At 47.8% G+C, this 23,161-nt stretch overlaps 2 protein-coding genes across 2 annotated transcripts; both read left to right on the top strand.

Annotated features, from left to right (window-relative positions):
* Positions 1 to 9,134: 9,134 nt before the first annotated feature.
* Positions 9,135 to 9,765, top strand: PtA15_14A136 (uncharacterized protein; the record flags this gene model as incomplete). The annotated part of the gene is made up of 2 exons (XM_053162821.1): positions 9,135 to 9,320; positions 9,391 to 9,765. The coding sequence occupies 2 exons, from the start codon at positions 9,135 to 9,137 to the stop codon at positions 9,763 to 9,765; spliced, it is 561 nt and encodes a 186-aa protein (XP_053026809.1).
* Positions 9,766 to 16,734: 6,969 nt separating this feature from the next.
* PtA15_14A135 (uncharacterized protein) lies at positions 16,735 to 17,713 on the top strand (the record flags this gene model as incomplete). The annotated part of the gene is made up of 6 exons (XM_053162820.1): positions 16,735 to 16,830; positions 16,947 to 16,994; positions 17,063 to 17,269; positions 17,379 to 17,431; positions 17,515 to 17,589; positions 17,665 to 17,713. 6 exons carry the CDS (start codon positions 16,735 to 16,737, stop codon positions 17,711 to 17,713), a joined length of 528 nt encoding a protein of 175 aa, XP_053026808.1.
* Positions 17,714 to 23,161: the final 5,448 nt, after the last annotated feature.

Here is a 23,161-nt window from a genome sequence, read left to right as displayed (position 1 = left end):
CTACGAGTCGCAACATTACAAGCCACATCTGTGAGCCTCGAATCTAGTTCGTTTCGTTTCATCAGGACATCGTTTTAGAAGCGCTAGCGATGGCCGATGCAGCTGCGGGATCGTCGGAATTAAGGATGGTTAAGATTAAGCCTCAAGACAAGACCTTGGGTTTCGACGGTTCCAATGTGGAGAGATTTCTGGCTGAGTACCAGCTGGCGGCCAAGCTCGACGGCGCGTCTGAGGCCGACCTGGCTCAACAGCTGCGGTTCTTTGTTCGGACGACGGAGGTCAAGGACGTTGTGGAGACACTGGACGGATTTGATCCACCCAACTGGACAATCTTGAAAGCCGCCATGATAGCTTATTGGGGCAAGGTCGATATCGCCCGTTTCACAACGCAAGACTTGGAGGACCTGGCTCAATCGTGGAAGGCGAAAGGTGGCGTTACGTCGGTTGCTGATTTCCAAGATTTCTGGAGGACTTGGCAGCCCATTCAGGCTTATTTGTTACGAAAAGATCATATAGATTCGGTTGAAGAGATTAAACGTCTCTACTATCAATCATTCTCGCTCGGAGTACAGGAACGGATCCGGGATCAGCTGATCAAAGAGAAGACTATGATCACGACGCAGGACAATAGGTTTAAACTCCCAAAGTTTGAGATTCTGCGGAAGGCTGTCGAGGAGGTGATGAAGCATCAAACAGCGCTCACCTTTGAGGATTCGCGGGCGAGAGCTCCCGTGCAGGCAACCCAGTTTCAGCAATCGAACGACGTAATGAAGAAGATGGAGGCCAACCGCCGGCCGAAAGAGGCGCCAACTCAAGCCAGGGCACCTGCTACAATGGAAGATATTGAGCGTATGTTTCAGTCCTTCGAGCAGCGTCTGGAGCAGAAATTCGCTGCCCAGGCGAGGCCATCTACTCCTCGCGGACCTATGGTATGCTACTACTGCCACAGAGAGGGCCACGGTCTTGGTCGATGCGCCGAACTTCAGAAGGACAAAGAGGCTAAACTTGTGGAGCAGCGAGGTGGTAGTTTCTTTCTCCCGAACGGCGCCCTTATTCCGGTGGACAATTCGCGTCCTATACGGCACGTCGTGGCTTCCTATAACCCTAAGGCGTCTGTTGTGACCGCGCAGGAGGAAGAATTTCGAGCGGCGTGTGGCTCCTTGGATCCGTGGAGTCCGCCTTCTATCTCGTCTCAATCGTTTTCTGGTGTGTATCAGTCAGACCCCGCAAAGAAGAAGCATGAGGCCCCTAAGCCTTACAAGGCTCTGGTAGTCCCTCCCTCTACGACGCGGCGGCCGCTGCGCAAGGCTTCGGCTCCGAAGGTCGGATCAGACGCAGAAGAAATGGACGCAGAACCCGAGTTGTTCGAGAGGATTCCGGCGGCTCCGTCGATGGAGGACGCATCAAAGGAAGACCCAGCTGTGTCAGCGGCGCCTAGGACATCCCCTCCATCCCCTAAGGTACGGTTCGAACGCGGTGTCACGAAGGACCACCCTAACGCAGTGGACGGTATGCTCAGGAAGATGTTTGACCTTCCCGTGCCAAACGTCACGGTGGCCGAGTTGCTGGCTGTGGCGCCGTCGGTAGCCGAAGGAATGAAGAAATGGGTTTCCCGAAGACGCGTGGAGGTTGGGCCGGAGGAGCTGAAGGTAGCTTCTGGGACACTGGCGGAAGACTCAGAAGGGGAGGGACGGATCGATGGTATGAGGCTTTATTCCTGCCCTTTGGGTCACATGCCTTGTTTGGTCGGCGATGAGGAGAGCAGCGCGCTTCCGCTGTTAGACTCGGGCTCTCAGCTGAATCTTATCTCAGACTCGATGGCGAATAAGTTCAACATTAGCCCCCGCGTGAATTTCAGCTCCGCCGTTTACGGGATCGGCAATCAGGCGTGCGAGCTTGTAGGAGTCGCTGAGGACGTTCCTATCCGCGTGGGCAAGACCATTGTAGGCTCTTGTCACTTTTGGATCACGCGCATGGATGGGCCTCTCATTTTCGGCCGGCCGTTCCTCATGGACTTCAACGCTACCCTCAACTTCAACAATCAAGTCGGCGAGAGAATCCTTCTGCCTGACTCAACAGGACGCAAGATCGAGGTCTCCTTATGCTCGGTGGACTCTGGACGCTGGGAGCGCGACTTTCCTGGCCATGGACGCAAGGCGGTTCTTTCAAATAAAGGGAAAGCCCGCGACGACCCGCTGGAGGGCCGTCATTTTTTGTAGACTCGGTTGATTCGGGAGGCGGCAGATCTAATCTAGAGTTCCGAACTCTGTCCGCTGGATCAACTGCACATTCAGGAACTCAAGGCCGCTATTTTTCTTTATCCTCTCATTCTCATCAGAAGAAACAGTCAGAAAACATCAAAAAACAGTCAGAAAACCCTCAAAGCAAAAAAAAAATCATTTCTTCCGGCTTCTCAGTTCCTTCAATGGTTTCCTCTCAGTTTTCTCCTTTGTCTTTTAAGTTATCTCAAGATTCGGATGCGGTTCAGGGCCCAGGGGCCTCCTTTGCGATGGATGATTCGGAAATAGTGGGCGGAAAGGAGGAAAACGGTTTGGCGCGAGGATTGGGAGAACTAGAAGTAAGTTCCTCCCAGTTGTGCACCTCCAAGGGCTCTACTGCACCGTCGAAAGCATTACAAGCCATATATGTGAGCCGCAAACACCACGTGGGCCCCAGTTTTTTAGGTTCGCACTCCTTGCTCACGGTCCCTCGTCTCCGCAACAAGAATAAACTACCTGCTCGTCCTCGCCTCCACGATGAGGGAAAACTAGCGCAGGATTCATTCCTTACTCGGCTCCGTAAAGAGATTAAACTAGATATGTCTAATGACGTTCTCCGCAATGAGATTAATCTAGCTCGACTCCGCGATGAGCCTAAACTCCCGAGCCTCCGCAATGAGGTAAAACTAAAGATCCTCCGCAATGAGGTGAAACTAGCGGAATATCAGGTGGCGGCGGAAGGAGGACTTGTGTATTTTGGTATGATGGAGGGTTTGGGAGGATTAAAAGTAAGTTCCTCCCAGTTGTGCACCTCCGGGCAAGATGCCGCGCCTTCGTCAAAAACCCTACCTCGTGCCACACTCGTGAGCAAAGCATCGCCCCCTTCTTCCACCTTTGCAGAAAAGGCTGCGTTCGAGGATTTCGCCGAACATAGGACCTGGAGAATGCTCAAGGCTGGACTCACGATGGATACTCAGGAAGCTCTTGTTAACGCATGGAGCGAAGGCGGTTGTTTGGCTTTTGCGGCGAAATACAAGCCGGTATCTAGGAAGATCAAGCCGGTGAATTCTCCTATGCCACAAGGGCTCAACCCCCCTCTTCGACGTCCCCCCCTGTCTAGGGACCCCTACCGTTGTCTTCTGCATAGTTTCGGTGGTCCTTTCGTTCCTAAAGGTTGTGTGACGGAGGAGAGGCTGAAGGTCGTGAATTTTGGCCCGCCGGATTGGCTTTATCCCGACGAATTAAACTTGATCAAAAATGTCCTGTCGGAGCGTAACCTGGCTATTGCATTCACCGAGGAGGAGCGAGGTTTGCTAAAAGAATCATACGGCATGCCCTACATTATCCCAGTGGTAGAACATGAGCCTTGGCAGAAGAAGAGGATTCCGATCCCTGCGGCAAAATTGGACGAGTTCATTCGTTTGATACGGGAGCGCATGAGGACTGGCTTGTATGAACAATCCACCTCGAGCTACTCGTCGCCGGTTTTTTGCGTTCTCAAAAGTAACGGCAAGCTGCGAGTCGTCCACGACCTTCAGCCTTTGAATAAAGTAACGGTTAAGGATGCCGGAGTTCCGCCGGCCACCGAAGAGTTCGTGGAATCTTTCGCAGGGCGGGCTTGCTATGGTTTGGGCGACATAATGGGCGGCTACGACGAGCGCGCTTTGGACCCCATATCCCGGCCTCTCACTACATTCAACACGCCCTTAGGGCGTTTTCAACTCACGCGTCTGCCTCAAGGGGCCACCAATTCAGTCGCCGTGTACCAGGCGCAAATGACTTGGATCCTACAGGAGGAAATCCCCAAACACGCTGGTATCTTCATAGACAATGGGGGCATCAAGGGCCCGGCTTCTGATTACAACAACGAGACGGTTCCGTGGCACTCCGGGATTCGCCGCTTTATATGGGAGTACGCGTCAACGCTCAAGCGGATTTTATTCCGAATTGAGGAGTCTGGTCTGACGGCCTCGGCGTCGAAGTTAGCCGCGTGTGTCCCCGCCCTCGAGATTGTGGGACATGTAGTATGCAAAGAAGGTCGGAAGATGTCGCAGGCCAAAGTGAATAAGATTCTTTCTTGGCCCACTCCAGTTAATCCGACGGAGGTACGCGGTTTCTTAGGCGTAGTGGTCTACGTGCGAATTTTCATCCCTCACCTGTCAGAGATTTGTCTTCCGTTGCGGCGTTTAACTTGCAAGGATGCAGAGTGGGAGTGGACTGAGGCGTGCAATGAGGCTTTCGAGTGTTTGAAAAAGATGGTTGGCAAGGATATAGTCTTGGTGAAACTCGTGTACGGCCCAGATGCAGGAAAACTCAAGCTTGCGGTGGATTCGAGTTCTCACGCTGCGGGTGCCGTCCTCACGCAAGAGGACGCCAATGGATTGGACCGACCAGCGCTCTATGAGTCATTGTTGTTTTCCGACGTCGAGTCCCGCTACTCTCAGCCCAAACTCGAGCTTTGCGGCGTCGCTCGTGTTCTCAAGAAGGTTCAGACGATCTTGTGGGGCCAGCATTTCGAGTTGCAGGTCGACGCCCACTCTCTGATCGAAATGATCAACGCACCGAGTCTTCCCAACGCGCCTATGACGCGTTGGGTGGCGTTTATACAGTTGTTTTCGTTTGACATCGTGCATCGGCCTGGAAAGACTTTCACGATGCCCGATGGACTCTCGCGGCGGCCGCAAGGGGACGGGGAATCAGACCCCCCTTCTGATTTCGACGAGGACGAACCGCACATTAGGCCGCGGTATTCTTATGCACTGGGGCCGGAGGACACGTACTCCGGCTTCCAGCAAGGTTATTGGCGGGATTTGGAGCGATTCCTAGCTACATTGACTAAGCCAGACGGGATGGACACTAAGGTTTTCCGCGCGCTGAAGCGTCGGTCGTCGGATTTCTTTTTACAAGCTGGAAGATTGATGAAGCGGGGAAGTCCCCTGCCTCGTATTGTGGTGACCATTCCGGCGAAGCAGCAAGAGATACTGACTAAGCTTCACGAGGATTTGGGGCACAGGGGTTCCACAGAAACATATCGCCGGGTATCGGAGCGCTTTTGGTGGCCGTCTTTGAAGGAGGCGGTGGCTAAGTGGTGCCAAAGCTGCGAGGCATGCCAGAAGAAGGACCTCCGTCGCCCGCAGGAGTTACGTTATCCCACGGGCGAGTCTACGGTTTTCGGGCGAGTATCCATGGACGCCGTTCACCTAAAAGCTGGCGGCGCTAAATACTTGATTGTTGCGCGCGATGATTTCTCCGGTTGGGTCGAAGCCAAAATCCTCAACAACTTGACTTCGGAGGCGGTGGCCGCTTTCTTGCAAGAGCATTGGACTATGCGTTACGGTTTGGCTCAAGCTTACTCCACGGATGGCGGCTCAGAATTCGGAGGCGCTCTCGCCGCGATGCTACGCGCTCTGCCCGGCCAGCATCGCGTATCCACTCCCTACTATCCTGAGGGGCAAGGAATGGTGGAGCGCGGCCACGGACCCCTCAAAGCGGCGTTGGTGAAGCTGGCAGGCGAGAGTGGCAAGAATTGCCGCAAGTTTCTACCTCTAGTGTTGTTTGCCGACCGGATCTCAACTAAGCAAACCACTGGCTACTCCCCCTACGAACTTGTCTTCGGCCAGAGGGCCGTTCTTCCCTTGGATCTAGAAATTGAGTCCTATCTTGGGGTTGACTGGGATTTGGTACGAGACACCGCTGATCTGTTAGTCGCGCGCTCCCTGCAATTGGAGCGGAGTGAGGAGACGCGCGGAGTAGCGTACAGGAAGATGATGGACGCGAGGGGCGAATCAGTACGGTATTGGGTGGAGAGGAACACGTCGCGGATTCGGGAACCGCTCAAGCCAGGGGATCGAGTTCTCGCGTACAACCGGGCGCTGGAGGTTCAATGGGGCCAATTGTTTGCTCATTGTTGGAATGGGCCCTACCGAGTCGTGAAGCAGGTGCCGGGTGGCTCCTACGTACTAGAGGAACTTGACGGGACGGAACTCAAAAGGCGCTTTGCAGCGGATCAAGTCAAGAGGTTTTATTCTCGTGAGGACATTGCTGATCACAAGTAAGTTCCTCTCCAAGTGTGCACCGCCCGGGTAGTTACTACCGCGTATCGTCAAAAATCTACTCTATGCCACATTCGTGAGCACCGCGTCCGCGCCCGGTTGGTTTTCTTTCTCTTTCTTTAGGACTTGGATTTTTTTTAGGCACGGTATGGGACGAGCAGTCTGGGGACAGACTGCAAGTCGTGGGTGGATGTGGTGGACAGATCTGTGCACGCGTAGGAATCAGGCTTTCTGCCCGCGCATGGCGCGCGCCGGAGGACGTCAGGATTCAAGACATCAAGACTTTCAGTTTCCAGCCCTCAAGGCTTCCTCAAGATTCAATGGCGCGGCGTGGCGCGCATCCTCAAGACGTTTCAGGTTTTCTTTTCCTTCTTTCTTTTCGTTTCTGTTTTTATGTCTTTGTTCCCTTTCTATTTCTTTTCATCATGTTTGTTATTTTCTTCTTTCACACTGCGCGCGTTGGATGGGTTTGGATGAGGAGGGTTGGTCTTTTATTTGTTTTGTTTTGTTTCTTGTCTTGTTTGTAGAGCGTGTGTGCGCGCTAGGTTGTGATGAGCTGTCTGTTAGATGTCAAAAGCTCCAGGGTTTGAGTTCAGTTTGAACTCCGGCTTTGGAGCGGCATGGACCCACTCTGAACCATAGAATTTCAGTCAAACCATCAAAATTCAAAGTTCACGTCTTGGCACTTGTCTGCCCGAATCTCACGTCTTTAAGTTCTTTACCCCGCAAAACGCCAATCTCCTCCACATTACTGGTTTAGATCACATCCCTCATCCCGCCGGCAGTATCCCCGGCCCCCTTCTCAACACAAACACCGCCAACGCGCAACTCCAGCCGTCGTAAAATCAATCCCTACTCAACGCTACACGACTCACCGCGCTCTTTTACGGCCAATCATAACCGGAGGGCATACATATCTCAGATTTTCATTTTTCTTTTCCCCTCCCCGAACTGCTGCCGGCTTAGCACCGGCCAGAGTTCCATACCGTCAAATTGACGACCAAACTTTTGGCGCTTTGCCGGCGCCATGCAACTGCCGTGTATGTAAATTTACCCACACGCCAGAGATGATTACTCCCTGGCGAGTACCTTGTAGGGCATCAGCGAAGAGTACAAGATGCTTTGGCAAGCAGGTACAAGGTGCTCGCCCAAAGAGCCACTTGGTTGGGTATCCTCATTGGCAAGAATATAAAATGAACCGCCGTGGAGGAGGCCTCTCTGGAAAGCGGATATGCTTTTTGACTCTTCCTTGGAATCATCCCCGGCAAGCGCCAAAAGCCCCAAGAATGTCTCCACTTGCCCGTAGGATTCCTCCAGCGCAGACACCTTCCACCTGCTTGCCGAGAAATCTTCCTCTTCAAGCAAGGTTGTAAGTTATCCTGGGGCTAGCTTAACTAAGCCTCTCGGACAGAGGGTCCGGGGGACCCTGCCCAGAGGGATCTCCGCAGGAGAGGCTTACGCCTAATGTCTGAAGTCTGGCAGGGAAAGGAAGGATATTCAACCCCAAAATCACTAAATAGTTATTTAAAAATCAGCAAAACATGTACAAAAAAACTGAATAGACAGTTTCATTGGCAGTGCTGATGCGCACCCTCACCCAAAAATTTGAGCAAAAAGACCCAAAACTGATTGAAGGAATCCGTTTTGAAGGTCAAATCTGAAGATCCAATTTCGGATTTTCTGATAATATGCACAATTGCATTTCCTTTCTGCAACAAAATGCAACACTACATGTGTAGGATCTGCGGGTTTGCGGATCCAGCATCCACCAGGCATGATGGTTGCGTATCCTTAGCTTAAATTTCTTCATGGTTTTTTATTTATTTTTAAACCATTAGTACAGTGCAAATGGTTTGGATTGAGGAGATGAGACCAGTGCCAAATGAAAGCTGAGGTCCAGAAGTATCTTTTGGCTCTGGGGCAGGTCCACAGGACCTGAGGGGGAGGCTGGCTGAGGCTTAATATACTCCCTCCAGCCAATTGTGATTTCTTTCCCAGCCAAAATTTTGACATTACATGCAAGTCCCTCCCTGCGGGAGGGGCCGCTTTGTGGCCAGCCGCAGCGAGCCTCCCACCAGGGGGGGACTTGTGTTAAGTTAGTCCTGGGGGAACTCAAAGAAGATTCATCCCTACCAAGTATGTACACTAACTTAACACAAGTCCCTCGCTTCAGAGGGCCCTAGTACAGCCTGGGCTGGTGCGAAGCGCCCCTGCGCGAGCCTCCGAAGGAGGGACTTGTGACTAATGTCAAAATTTTGCCCTGAGAGCTTGAGACGCTTTGGCAGGGAAAAACTTGCCCTCAATATTTCCCCACCTTCCTGGTGGAAGTTCTTTCATCCAAATGGACCGGCCGAAAGGCCTGATTTTTCTCCTTCTTTCTGCGCTAGACAGACGGCTAGGGGTTGTGTATTTCGCCGTCCATAAATTATTGAAATTTCCATTTTTCCAAGAGAGGACCCAGGGGTTCTTCTTACTTCTTCTGCAAACTTTCCTCTCATGCCTTATGCCAATATAAATCCTGTATTTAAGAAGAATCAACCACCTAGCTAAAGACATACCCATACTGCCTAGTGTTGATCGTTATACAATCCCCATGACTAGATTTGTAACACGTCTCTGGAAATTAGTTGTAACAAGTCGCAGAAGTAGGCTCAGATGTGTAACCTTTGAAGAAAGTATTGATTATTTTTAGCCAGCTGGACCGAGGCTTCCGGCATGAAAGTCATTTTCACACAGCTTATTCCCTCCCTGCAAGAGCATCCACCAAAAAGCAATATCATATTTAACATCATCATGGAATTGCCCAGTGAGACCAAAAAAGGTCCTCCAAATATGTCAGATTTTAAACTCTACCCCATCAAAAATGACTCCGAAGCGCTTCTTGGAAATATTTCTAAGCTCTGAAAATTCTGAGGTAGCATTCTTGCGTCGCTTATGGCCCCAGCCAAGGGGAATTGACTCAACCATGAGACTGCTTGAGCTTTTGCGTCTGGAAGTCCAAAGGTCAGACAGTGGTCGTGAAAGGTGGTCCACATTTATTCAGCAGCAGGTTTGCAACTTTTGTAGCTCTTTATCATCACTCCAGTTGCAGATTCATGACTAATTTACCTTTGTTCCAGGCGGTTAAGGAGCTTGTGTCACAGGAAGCACCGCGTGGTTATTATCCCCGCGGATCGTTCCATAGCTCTGTCACTGTAAAGGCATCGTTCTTTACCCCTGAAGAACAGCGCAGTGAAGAAAAAATCATGACCGAGGAACATATGCCATTCTTGCATGGATTGATATTTGGGATGCTTCAGCAGAGAGGCATTGCCAATGACACTAGTATGGCGAACAAAGATGCCAGAGAAGCGGCGAACTTGGCCAACGAGACCTCTAAGGATGCAGCTGAGTGCGAGGATTTTGGTGAGGTTGCCTATATTCAAGAACTAACTGGGCAGGACCGTGTCAATGCTCGGTTTGCAAGGGTTGGTAATTTGCTATTTCATCTCTAGCACGACCTATATACTAACACTGGACCCATCCGCTGTTTCCTAGATTGCCACTACAATCTGCTCAATTGTAGCATTTGCCCATAACCGAAGGCACAATGCCCTACAATTGAGGAATTCTGTGCGCTTCTTGGCTTGTGGGGTCTCCGAGCGAATACACAAATACTTGAACTATCTCGGCTTAGCATCAAGCAGACGAACAGCCCTTAGTGCACTCAAAACACTGTCTAAGGAAGGCGAGGCTAATATTAGGAAAGTCATGGCTGTGAAGCAGAACATACCATTGGCTCCAAGTATATGTATTGATAACATAGACATGGTTCAGCGAGTCCATGACCTATCAGTTGGCAACCGGTCCAATACGTTTTGTGGGACCTGGGGCTACATTCACGTCCCGAACAACTCCCTCCTCTGTACACTCAATTTAGAAGAGCTCACTCTGAATGCATTTCGTGAATCCCTACGCAATGTTCCAGATTTCACAATAGAGCCGGCCCATTTCATGCCTGCGGCGGATGCACAAGCAAGTGAAGTGGCTATATGGAAGAGCCAAATAGCTCGGGTTCTTCAGGAACATCTTGCTATCCCATCAAAGTCAGCCTCTGCCACTCCGATCAATCCGCCTGTAATTGATCAGATCAGCCATAAAAAGCCAACCATCCACATGTTGAAGTTGATGGATGCGTCGGACAATTCTGCCGAAGGGATTGGGCAGGTTTTCACGACTATCCTCCATCAATCTGGTCTGTTGGGCGATGAATTCTATGGCCGCCTCCAGCCTATGGATGGTGATTTGGGCACAATCCAGAACTTTAATTCCCTCAGATCTCAACGCACTCCGAGCCCTCATGGGAAAGACAACCTCAAGAATGTATTATTTCAGCTGGGGGCCTCTCACACTTTGTGGAATATTGTCTCAACCACATTTACTCACCATTTTGGTGATCCAAGCGACGATTCAAACTGTGGTGCCTGGCAATTCTTGGAGGCATTGGGTTTCCCGTCAGAAAAAGCCATCCAGAAGAAAGAATTCACCCTGATGATTAATCAGATGGAGAGGGTGATGGAAGCCACTCTTTATTACTGCTTGCGGTGAGTTGGATAACTATCAGTTTATTCATCATTATTTCCAGATCATGACTGATTATGGGCTGTTTTCGCAGGGTTGTTATGAAGACTCAGTTCAAAAACTTGTCCGAAGAGCGCCAGACCATCCCCACAGCTTGCTGGAATGCCATTATTGATGAATGTTACGATCAATTTTGCTCTCCAAAAGCCCGCAGGGCAGCAGCAAAAGGAAATTGTCCCAAGCTTAACAACACTCTGATTCTATTACATGATTTTTCATCTGTAGTAGAAGCAATGAGATCAATGAGCCTGGAGATATTGGAAGACTAATGAATGTATGGAAGAAATGGTGCTTGATGACCCAGGCTCTTACTGGGCTTACAAACTACTCTTCCTACCTCCCTCAAATGGTACTACTTCTCACCGAGATCCTACCACAAGCAATGAGAAAATACCTCAGCCACAACTTGTTGTTCTCCCCAACTGGTCAAAGCAACCATTTTGTTGCAAAGGATTATTGGCTTGAGATACAGAATTATCGGTTAAAATTATTTCACAACAAGACTGGCAATGGCACAAAAGTAGAGCAACTCCAGGATTTACTCTCTGTCAACATTGACATTGTAAGTAAAAAAAAACACAAATCTACTCTCTGTCATAAATATCTTAACTGAAAAGCCTTATGAAACTCTGCAAACAGTTGCAGCGTATGTTCCAATCACTCAAGTTAGATTGTGGTCAAACTGTCATACATCAGTCCCACAAGAACAAGCTAGATAAAAAGTCTCTCAAAATGTTCATGCAAATGGCTAACAACCGTGATATACTGGGTCAAAAACCAACTGCGGCTTCACCAAGAACCAAAAAAGTGGACAACACTTATTTATCTAGGTTTGCTAAGATAAAGACAATGATTCAAGCAAAGGACCCTGAACTGAAAGAATTCAAAAAACATTTATTTTATGATGATGTCATAAGGCCTGAAGATAAAGAGGACAGCAAACAAGATGAAGTAAGCTCAGTAGATATGTAGATGGGATAAATATTGAGGCAGAAATCTACACATGTACTCCAGAATGTTGAATAAGTGATGCTTCTTTTCCTGGAACTTCTTATTGTCTTGCATTTCCTTTGTGTTGTTTAGATATCTCTCCTTTATCCCTTTGTGCCTTCTCAAAGGCTTCCCTCATGAACTGAGCGATCTGGTCCTTGCGTTTTTTTTCTGAAACCAACTGCATTTCTTCTCAACAGATCGTAGGCAGCTTGCTTCAGCTGCCAGCTCTTTCTTTGTTGGTGGCCTTGGTCCGCTCTTTGATGCCACAGACTTGGTTTTTGGTCCTCCATTTGTGGAAGGTGTCTGAACCGATGGCAGTGATAACTTCAACCTCTTCAGTGCCGCTCTTCCACAGACAGTGTCACCCTCCAGAGAAATCTTGAACTTGGTGATTTGATTGAACAGCCACGTAAGTAGGCCTTCATAACATTGGCCTCCAATTATACCTCGAATATCATTTGGTGTGTGGATATGATGCATATAGGAAACTATGGAATTGGCCTCTTCTTCACCAAAGATATCTTCATCACAAAGAGGCCCTCCCGCTTCAAATCGACTGTTGTAATCTTCATGCAAATCAGCAATGAGCTGAGCCTTGAAAACTTCTAAAGCGGGTCTTTCATTGTCTAGAATTTTCTTTTTTCTGAGTGATGTCTGTTTGGCTGGATATTTGACACTTATATCGCGCACCTCAGCTGTTTGGAAGTTGTTGTTGATGATGTCGTCAAAATTCTCTTTGTTTGCAAAGATAAGGTTATTCATCAATTTGGGAACTTGGGCAGCAGCACAATTAAAGCAGCGGCACTTGAGCATTGATTGCTTGATTTCTTGCTCCCTCTCCTGAATGTACGCCGGATCATCCTCCCAGAGTGGGACGTACCCCAGCCTATGATTTTATAAATATATCAATGAGTTGAATGTTTTTTTTATGTTTGATTATAACAAATGGATTTGACTTACAAGTTATCAATTGAGTAGGCAATCCGCAGGCAAACAGGAGTGATCGCAAGTGCGTCCATTCAATCTTGGTCATTTTGAAATGCGCCTTGGGTAAACTGATCAACTGAATTTTTACCATTTCGCCAATTCTTCTCAATAAACATCAGCGCCAGTCCCTGTTGACCATCCCTCCCGCATCTACCTATCATCTGGCTGATATTTGCTGGATCACCCCTGCCCATGTGGACCACCATTTGGACTCGCTTCCAGTTCTGGCCCAGACCAAGCGCCATGGTGCACGAGATTAAAGGAAACTTGCCTGCCGAAAAATCTTGGACGCAATCAACCTTGTCTTGATCACCAGTGCATGAATGGAACCTTCGGATGCAGGTGCTGTGAGGTACAAATGCACCCCCAGGAGTCTTGCGAGCCATGTCTACAACCTCCATCGCTGTAAGTGTACGATTACGCGAGCCGCTGTAAATAAGTGTTGGGACTAAGTCTTCATTGCGAACGTCCTTACTTGACGGAAAAGCTTTGATTAAGTCCAGTGTTGATGCAAGAGAATATGCCATTTCAATCCGGATGATTCGAATCTTGGGTTGGGTAAGCTCTCCTTGTAAAATATCTATATCACTTTCATTAAGCTTGAGCCTTTTCATGATTCCGTCCACAGCCACCGGACGACACGTTGCAGATAGCAATAGGATGGGCTTATCATTACAAAAGAGCAAATGCGGCCCAACTTTTCCATAACAAGGTCTGAATATAGCGTAGTCCTCGATTCGACCGTGTACTGAAGTAATAGTTTTTGAAGTGGAACTCTCAACAAGGCCCCATATGTAGATCATATGGGCCTCATCAACTACAATCATGGCAAGGCGGTTCTGGAAAGTAGTGCTAAAGTAAACACCGTCAAAGGATTTGCTATTGAGAAAAATCTCAGGACTCAAGTAGATAAAATTGTATTCTCCATTCATGATTGCGTCAGCGGTGTCTTTATCAAAGTTCATATTTGTTAAGTTTATCGCCGTAAATCCAGCTTGCTCCTTCTCAAAAACTTGATTATCTCCCAAGGCATCAAGCGGATTTAAAACCAACACCACAGCCTTTTGTGATTTCGGAATCATTTTGAAGTAAATCTCCAAGATTCTTGAATTCCCAAAGCCTGTTCCAGCAAGAAGGAAAGTATTGCAACCTTTGCAAAGGTTGAAAATGGCTTTGACTTGTAAGGGCTTGGCCTCCTGCTTGTAGTTCTCTATAGATGTTTTCTTGATGTGCTCTTTCAACTTCTTGTTGCTCTTTTCATAAAGCTTCTTGTATAATACCAAGGCCAAGGTTGTGCATTCAGGAAACTTGAGAGGTGTTTTTTTGGAAGGTACTGATTATAGTAAAGGGAATTTTGCAAGTTGTCTAAGGGAAATGGGATCAATATATTTAGCAAGAAATTTTTGTTGCGAGTTGTTCAAGTGAAATGTTAGGCTATGTACATAGCCACAAAATTGTTCCCAAGTTTGTTTGTTTGTTTGTTTGTAACACTTGAGTACGCCGTTCTCACTATGTACGTATCATCCATCTGTTCAATGTGTGGCTCCTGACCTTTGTACAATTTGTACAGGGTACCAAATGTTTGATCTGTACAACCTGTAGTATATGGGATACCACTGATTATGGAATAACTGCAAGATACAAGCTCCAAGAGAGACTCTCACTAACACACCAGGGAAGGGGTATTATTTCTTCAAAATATGCACAAAAAAAATATGGCCTTAAAGGCAAGATGGATGCCTACATCAGAAAGCTCACGGCATTTTGATTGGCCTGATGGTTTGGGAGCTATAAGCCTGAGAGCTCCAAAGAGGTCAAAAAAGCCACAAAAAGCCCAAGCTCTCAGGCCACGGATGGGACATTGCTCACAAGCCCCTCTTTCAGAGGCTCGCTTTGCGAGGCGCCTTCGGCGCGCCGGGTCCCCCGGCCCCTGAAACAAGGGGATTGTGCTAAGCTATATGTACAAAGGTGTACCCGTTCGGAAAGCCCCCCCAGCAAGCGCGTGCATGTACCCGCTCGCCCGAGATGATTCCTGGACTTCGGCAAGCAGGTGCCAGGTTGTACGTACTTATTAGGGCCTGTACCATAGCTTTCCGCGGATTCCTAACTTAGCTAATTCCCTCCTTGGGGGAGCAAAGCAACCTCCGAAGGAGGGACTTACGCGCTATGTGGACCCCGCGGCCTGAGAGAATTATGACTTTTGGTGGGGACTTTTTTACAATCACTCTCCCTCATGAGCCTCTGCACCATTTTTGAAATTGTTTACATTTCTGGGATGGCCCAAGCTGTCCCTATCTTTCTACTATTTTTTCCCATCCTAAACACCTCTTGTTGAGCTGTAATCAGAGTTGTAACATCATGAATTCCAGATTCTGTACAGTGCAACATGTGTGATATGGGATATAGCCAACTAGATGAAGTTGCAAAAAAAAACGTTTGAATGTCATTACATATCCCTAAAAATAGGACAATAGGTGGAAAGATTCTCCTTGATGTTCTGCATCTTTTGTTCCCCTACAACTCAATCACATAATGTGATGTTATGAAGCTACACAGGATTGAAAAAGGCCAAGTTCCTGATTCTCTCAGGCCGCGTCCACTTAGTGTATAAGTCCCTCCTTCGGAGGGTCCCTGCGGGACGGCGTCCCCCCTCAGCAAAGAGAGGGACTTAGTTAAGTTAGCGCGGATTCACACCTCGGATTCCGAGCCGCCAAAAATACCGGTTCGTCAGCTGGATTATTTTCCCTGCACGGTTTCCCCGAGCTCAAAATCCGACCTGCTCCAAAAGGCGTACCATGGGACCGCGGATTCATCAAAAACTCCTCGGTCACCGGTACTGACCGGTCAGCCAGAGCGGTACACACCGGCCATCGGGAACGTATTTCCCTCGATGGCAGGTCCGTTCGGTCATTGAGGGCTCCCTTCAATGGGCTGTCCTCTTGGTCATCGAGAGTATACACTCCTCAAGATGACCGGAACGAACCGGTCATCGAGAGGAGTATGTACTCCTTAAGATGACCGGAACAAACCGGTCATCGGGAGGAGTATGTACTCCTCTAGATGGTCGGAATGAACCGGTCATCGGGAGGAGTGCATACCCTCTCAATGATCGGAACGAACCGGTCATCAATCTACTCCTCAAGATGACCGGTTCGTTCCGGTCGTCTTGAGGAGTACATCTTTCTCTTGATGACCGGTTCGTTCCGGATCTTGGAGAGTACATACTCCTCTTGATGACCGGAACGAACCGGTCATCTCGAGAAGTACATCTTCTTCTCGATGACCCGAACAAACCGGTCATCGAGAATGCGGCGAGTGACTATTGATGGCCGGTACAGACCGGGCATCAACGGAGGAGTGGACTCCTATCAATCACCGGTCTCCACCGGCCATTGAGAGTGCAGAACCTACTGACCAGCCATCGGTGGAGGGTGTATGCACTCCGCTCGATGACTGGCTTCGGCCGGCCATCGAGGGTGTAGTGAGCTGCTCTCGATGGCCGGTACTCACTCCATGGGTAGGGGAGGCAATACGAGGATGTGCTGTGTATCTGATGGTGCGGGTGGCTGGGGAAGGCGTACATAATCCGAGGTGAAAAAAATTGGTCCGACCTATTTTTCCAAACTGAGGAAAACAGACCATTTTCCTCGGATTATGAGAACGCCAATTAGGCGCTATATTGGTACTCCCGATTCTGGGTCGCTCGGATTTCACAGCAAGTTGCGAATCCCTTGGAATCCGCGGGCTATGGTACAGGCCCTTACTATTAATTCTACTACGTACAACTCAGTCTCCCCACTCCCTCAAATCCGCGTTACATCTTCTCCTGGTAAACTGGTCGCTATTTTCTGGAAAAGGTGAAGATGGCGATTGAATTAAAGAAGCTACGTTTTCCCGATCAATTTGAGATTTTTCATGGGCCAGAAGGCTGCTTTGACTCGAAACTTATATCCTTACAGGCAAGTCAACTTGAAAACCACTTTTGAGCTGAAGACCTTGTTCATTTGATGATGCTGACGAAACCAGTTGTTTTCTGTTCATTTTCTCTACATTATTTGTTATTTACCATCACAAGGACTTCCCGGCGGGACAAGTACTGGCCACACTGGGTCAAGAGTGTAAAGTGAATTGCAATCAATCTTTTCCTTAATGCATAGTTTTTCAACGATCGTACCATTGGATCTGAAATAGGTTTCGCAAACTAAGGCGTACACATCTGTGCAATTTGACGACGATGCCGTGGCACCGAAGAAGGCGCACTTCGAGCTGAATAGTGAACTAGTTTACATTAACCATAGCTGTGAACCCAACGTAGCTTTCGACTTGCCTGGAGGATGGAAAGGGCTTGAAGAAGGCCGTTGGTGCCTTAGATCACTGTCCGAAATTAAGAAGGGCGAAGTACGTTTGTTCCCGCCCTTTAATAAACTCCACTGTTTTATTATACTCATGGTCTCATATCCCTTGGAAAATCGTGATTTTGCTCGTTCTTTTCTATCCCCCATCACAGGCGTTAACCTTTGCCTACTTTAGCACCGAATGGCACATGGCTCAACCATTTCAGTGAGTGAACATTTAGTGACTGAAGACGCACATTCATCTTTTCCTTTTATTCATCCAAGCTGACATCTGAGAGATTTTCACAGATGCAAGTGCGGCTCAAGGAATTGTCTCGGGATGATACAAGGAGCGAAACATCTGGACAAGGAGACCTTGGACAGGTGTGCGGATTTCATTCCATCTTATCATGGTATCAAGAACTAACTGGCTGAAATCTGCTGGTGGACTTGGAACAGATATTTTATTAATGAGCACATTCGACAAATGAAGCAAACTGCTCAGTAGCTCCAGGTCTCTTTTTCATTCTAGCTCGAGCGTACAGCAAATCAAAACAGATGCCCATGATAGTTCTTGAGTTGGGGCATCGCCCGCCTCAATGCGTATAGAAAGATGTACATTATTTTAACGGATTTACTTTGCGCCCGGCGTCTAATCTGCCGCTTTATGCTTCTTCCCTGCTGGGGAAATTTATTCTCCCTGGCGCCTTCCCGGCGCCGGGTATTTTGGTTGACTCTTTTAACAACTACCTTGGAAACAAATTCCTTTAGTTATCTACAACGGCCTGAGATTCCTGTTCTCTACAAGCTGCTCGAGTATGGGTTACGGGAGTTCTTTCACCCTCCCTCTACCTTCCTCTTCCAGATTACTTGATATGTTGAGGGGCCTTTGAGGTGAGGTGAGCTACTCTGCAGTCACCTGCGTACATCCAGGGCTGCCGCGAATAAACCCAAAGTAATTCTCGATTTGGAGAACCCCCATAGCAATGGGAACTGAAAAAAAAAGAAGCTTTAACATTAATCTCAAAGCTTAATTAATGGTGATTTCCCATTTGGAGTTGTTATGATGAGCATCCCAACTAATTCCCCAGCCGCGCATGTCCACCTGTACTGCCAAGCTCGCAAAAAGTTTGAAGTAACGTCTCCCCATGGAGAGCCCCACAAGTGAGAGCCCCATTTAAGGGACCACATCCTTGACAGGCATGCCCTGTGTCAAGACTCAGGGCTCGCCCCAGAGCAAAGGAAGCGCAAGGAGCAAAACCCTAACCCCGCAAGGGGAAATGGTGAGTCCGCGCAACCTTCAGGCGCATGCATATGCATGTGACCCCAGACAATAGGAGTAGGCGATAGCTGAAACTTTGTTCCTCTTCTTTCAGCCACGTCTACACCCAACGAAGAGTATAAGCGTCCCAAGAGAAGCACACCACCGATCAGGTAAGTAGTGCTCCTTGGGTTTGTCATAAGCTGAGGAGCGAGCTGCTAAATAAAGATCATTAATCTTATTATAGCAAGCAATCACCCGAAGTCAACTCAGACCAAACAGGTTCCAGCCTCATCAAACGGATCTCCAACTCTACGAGTGGTAAGTCCTTTGATGTAGAGCCCACAAAGCTAGTCGGCCGCTGATAGATAGAACTGTCATAACTACAGATCACAGCAGCTCCGGAACGCTACTCACTTGTATCAGCGGACGTCAACATACCAAGCCTGAACGAGCAAAAGTAAGAGAATGAACACTTCTCCTTAGCTTTCTCATTGGGAGTTCAGGCGCTGACATTAGATTCAGCTGCTCATCTTAGGCAACAGCCCTTGTCCACAATCTCGTGGTTCAAGCTGCTAAATCAGTCATTCCCTTTATCAAAATCTCTCTCACATACCAGAGTCGGCTCCTGTTCCGCTCTTAGGTACATTGATTGTTTTTCTTTTTCTCTATGTCTCTGAGTCTGTCAGATAGACCCATATTCTAATGATGAAATCAATCTTAGTCTTGTGAATTCTTTTAGATTTACAGTCTTGGGACTCAGAACCCACCAACCTCATTATCACGACTAAGAGCGGAACTCCATGGCCGGTACTTGCCAAACTCCTGCTGCTGCGTCCTCCTTGACCACCGCAAGCTCCACTACCGCAACTAGCAATGAGCGCGACTTGTTCAAATGTCCAACTTTTGACGGATAGAACTTTCCAATCTGGCAGCGCAAGGTCAAAACCTATCTTGCCGTCAAAAGCTTAATGAAGTGCATTGAGGAACCTTTGACCCCCAACGCCTCAGAACAAACCAAGTTGGAATACGTGCGAGCGGCAGCGATCATCAGCAGGCACATTGAGGACAACATTTATAACCACATCATTACGGATGAGAATGTCAACGATGCGTTTGCCCTGTGGAAGGAACTTAAAGGAGAGTACGCCTCAGCTTCAGTCCTGGCTATCTACCATGCATGGAGAAAGTGGGAAGACATACAATATAACAACAACATCAACCACTACATAACTCAACTTGAATCCATGCTGGCTGAATTCGCCGCAATGGGCTTGGACGTTCCCGGCACAATTCTCAGCTGCACAATCATAGCAAGGATCTTGAGAAAACGGCCCTTGCTAATGGAAACCCTGATCAGTAATGCTGAAATGCTATCTCATCCAAAGCAAATCATCACAAAAATGAGGGATATCGCCCACCACGATGCTGTGTCAGCAACCATGTCTAGAGACAAGGACACTTCTGCAAGCTCATCCACGGCATTGGCGACACAGGCGCAGCAGTCTGGAAATTGAGGCAACCATCAACGCCATGTCCGGGCACCCGCTGTGATTTTGTAATATTGTAGATAACTAGACTTGCCGCCAACACCCGCGGACAGGTACCGCCAACACCCGCGGACAGGTACCGCCAACACCCGCGGACAGGTACCGCCAACACCCGCGGACAGGTACCGCCAGTACCCGCGGTGAGTGCTGCGGGTACCCTCACTATATCTGACACAACTGCAATTCTTTTTCAATTCCCAAGCCAGATATTTTTAGATAACAATATCTCATCAAATAATTACCTTGGATTATTGAATCCACAATTTTCTTGCATTTGTGTATGAAAACTTGTAATAAAAATTTCATAAATGCACTCCAAAAAAATCCCAAAAGCACTCAAAAAGTGAGTGTATGGAGTGTGCACTCCAATGATTGTTGGAGTACAGACTAGAGTACTCCAAGTCAATTGGAGTGCAGAACCGGGGACTCAAGACTCTTTGGATTGCACCACAAAGAACTCCAGTGGCCAGGAAATGTAATGAGTGCCCATGAGTATCACTCCATCAGATTGAAGTGCATTCCCCCAGCGCTCCATTCCTGATATTTCTCCTCGTCAAAAGGGGAGTGCAGTACTGTGCACTCCAGCCAGAGCTGGAGTGCCTACAACTTCAACCGGGCTATGTACAAACACACCCCACTTGATGCCAGCTGACACCTCCTGATCTCCATGACTGGTACAGACCGGCATTGAGTGGATTAACATCTCCTCTCAATGACCGGTCTGTGCCAGACCGCCAGTCAGACCGCCAGTCATTGAGGGTACTCACACCTCTCAATGACCGGTCTGTGCCGGTCATCGAGGGGAGTAACATCTCCTCTTGATGACCGGTTTGTGCCGGTCACCAAGGGGACTCACACCTCTTGATGACCGGCACAGACCGGTCACACCTCCCAATGACCGGCACAGACCGCTCATCAAGGGGACTCACACCTTGATGATCAGTCACACCGGTCATCAAGGTAATAACACCTCCTCTCAATGAACGGTCATCAAAAGGACTCACACCTCTTGATGAACAGTCATCACCGGTCATCAAGGTGAGTCACATCTCTCAATGACCGGTCAGACCGGTCATAGAGGGTAATAACACCTCTTGATGACCGGTCATCAGCGGTCATCAAGGTGAGTCACATCTCTTGATGACTGGTCAAACTGGTCATCGAGGAGAATAACACCTCCTCTGGATGACCATTCAGTGACAGTCTGACCGGTCATCAAGAGGAGGTGCTACTCCCCTCAGTGACTGGCACATACCAGTGTGGTGAGATCAATTGACCATCAACAGCATCAAAATAGTATAGTTTTAAATATAATAGTACGTTATAAACTACATATTAAATACATTAAGCACAAATACTTTAAATTAAATATTTTCTCTCAGATTTCACGTCTTTTTATCACCCAGAAAACCAGTGATAGTCCACTCAGTAGAAATCAATCACACCACAACTTAGCACGGTAAAACTTTAGTTTCACATGTAGATCCATGCTCATACTAGGCGCAAAGCTACTTTTGACTGTTTTGTTTTCACACATATTCCCCCTCAATGATTTACATTTCACATGTTGGTAAATCTCATCTTAGACATGATTTTCTTTCCCAAAGTAGCCATTTCATTTCACAGCACATTAATTTCTTTTGGGTCAGCCTTTATGCACACCAAAGAAATACCACATGCACACCATTTTTGGTGTGCATTAGTGTGCACTCCAAATAATTGGAGTGCACACCCATGCACTCCAAGAAATTGGAGTGCACACCCATGCACTCCAAGAAATTGGAGTGCACACCCATGCACTCCAAGAAATTGGAGTGCACACCCATGCACTCCAAGAAATTGGAGTGCACACCCATGCACTCCAAGAAATTGGAGTGCACACCCATGCACTCCAAGAAATTGTAGTCCATGCACATGCACTCCAATAAATTGGAGTGCACAATCCCTCCAAAAAAGTAGAGTGCACACTCATGCACTCCCAATAATTGTGGCACACACCCAATCACTTGAAAAAAGTGGGGTGCATCCATGTGAAATCAATGAAGCCAGCAATGTAAAAAAGAGGCAGAACTAACCAAGCTAAAAGGAGTGAATAAATGAAGCAATTATATCCTGATGAGACTAATATTCAATTGTAGGATCAACGGTGTTCCAGCTAAGCTAACCAAAGCATTGTTGTGGCGTAGTTTTGCAGGATTCCACTAAATTCTATGGTAGAATTAGGTGAATTGCATCTTCTCTGCTCTTATTCAACTTGCACAGGTCACAAAAAATCCTTCTACACTTTTTTAAAGCTCTTTGGAATGGGTTTTTGTATTTTTTTGCTGCCAAAATCTTTGTAGTGTAGGGGTGGTAGCAGCGACTTAACACTATGGCAAAGGGGCTGCTGTGAGCACAGCTTTGCTAAAACAGAGTTCCCACAAGTGTAGTGTAACATAGAATTTCCATGCTAGACTGGGTGGGATTCAACTAGAAGCCTCCCATGGGTGGGAATAAATAGAAATCCACTACTAATCAGGTAGTGCATGAGTGTGCACAAAGTTTTTTTTGAAGTGTATGGGTGTGTACTCCAATTTTTTGGTGTGCATGAGTGTGCACTCCAATTTTTTGGAGTGCGTGGGTGTGCACTCCATTTCTTTGGAGTGCATGGGTGTGCACTCCAATTTCTTGTAGTGCATGGGTGTGCACTCCAATTTCTTGGAGTGCACACTAATGCACACCAAAAATGGTGTGCATGTGGTATTTCTTTGGTGTGCATAAATGCTGACCCCAATTTTTGAGTACCCATTTGTGTACTCAAATAAGCATGGAGTGCCCATCTGGGGACTCCATGTTTTGGGAGTACAAAATCAAGGCACTCCAAATTTTTTGGAGTGCTGGCCCCCCAAAGCCAAAAATGTGGAGTGCACAAAGTAAAAGTTTGGAGTGCATTTAGGCTGACCCAAATTTTATCGCATGATCACAGTGGATCTTGAACTTTGCTCTTTGATTTACACTTTTTTTTTCTTGGAGCACTTCCTTCCACCTTCTGACCATACCGGGGGTGATCAAGTTGTTTTTTGATAAAAAGCGACAGACATCATCCTGCTGATAGAAACTGGACTGAAGCGGTGTCTTTTTTCCAATACATAATCCCATCCAAATG

This window comes from Puccinia triticina, chromosome 14A (genome assembly GCF_026914185.1).
Source record: "Puccinia triticina chromosome 14A, complete sequence".
NCBI lineage: Eukaryota > Fungi > Basidiomycota > Pucciniomycetes > Pucciniales > Pucciniaceae > Puccinia > Puccinia triticina.
Note: the sequence above shows the minus strand (reverse complement) of the source record. Positions and strands in the feature narration are given on the sequence as shown.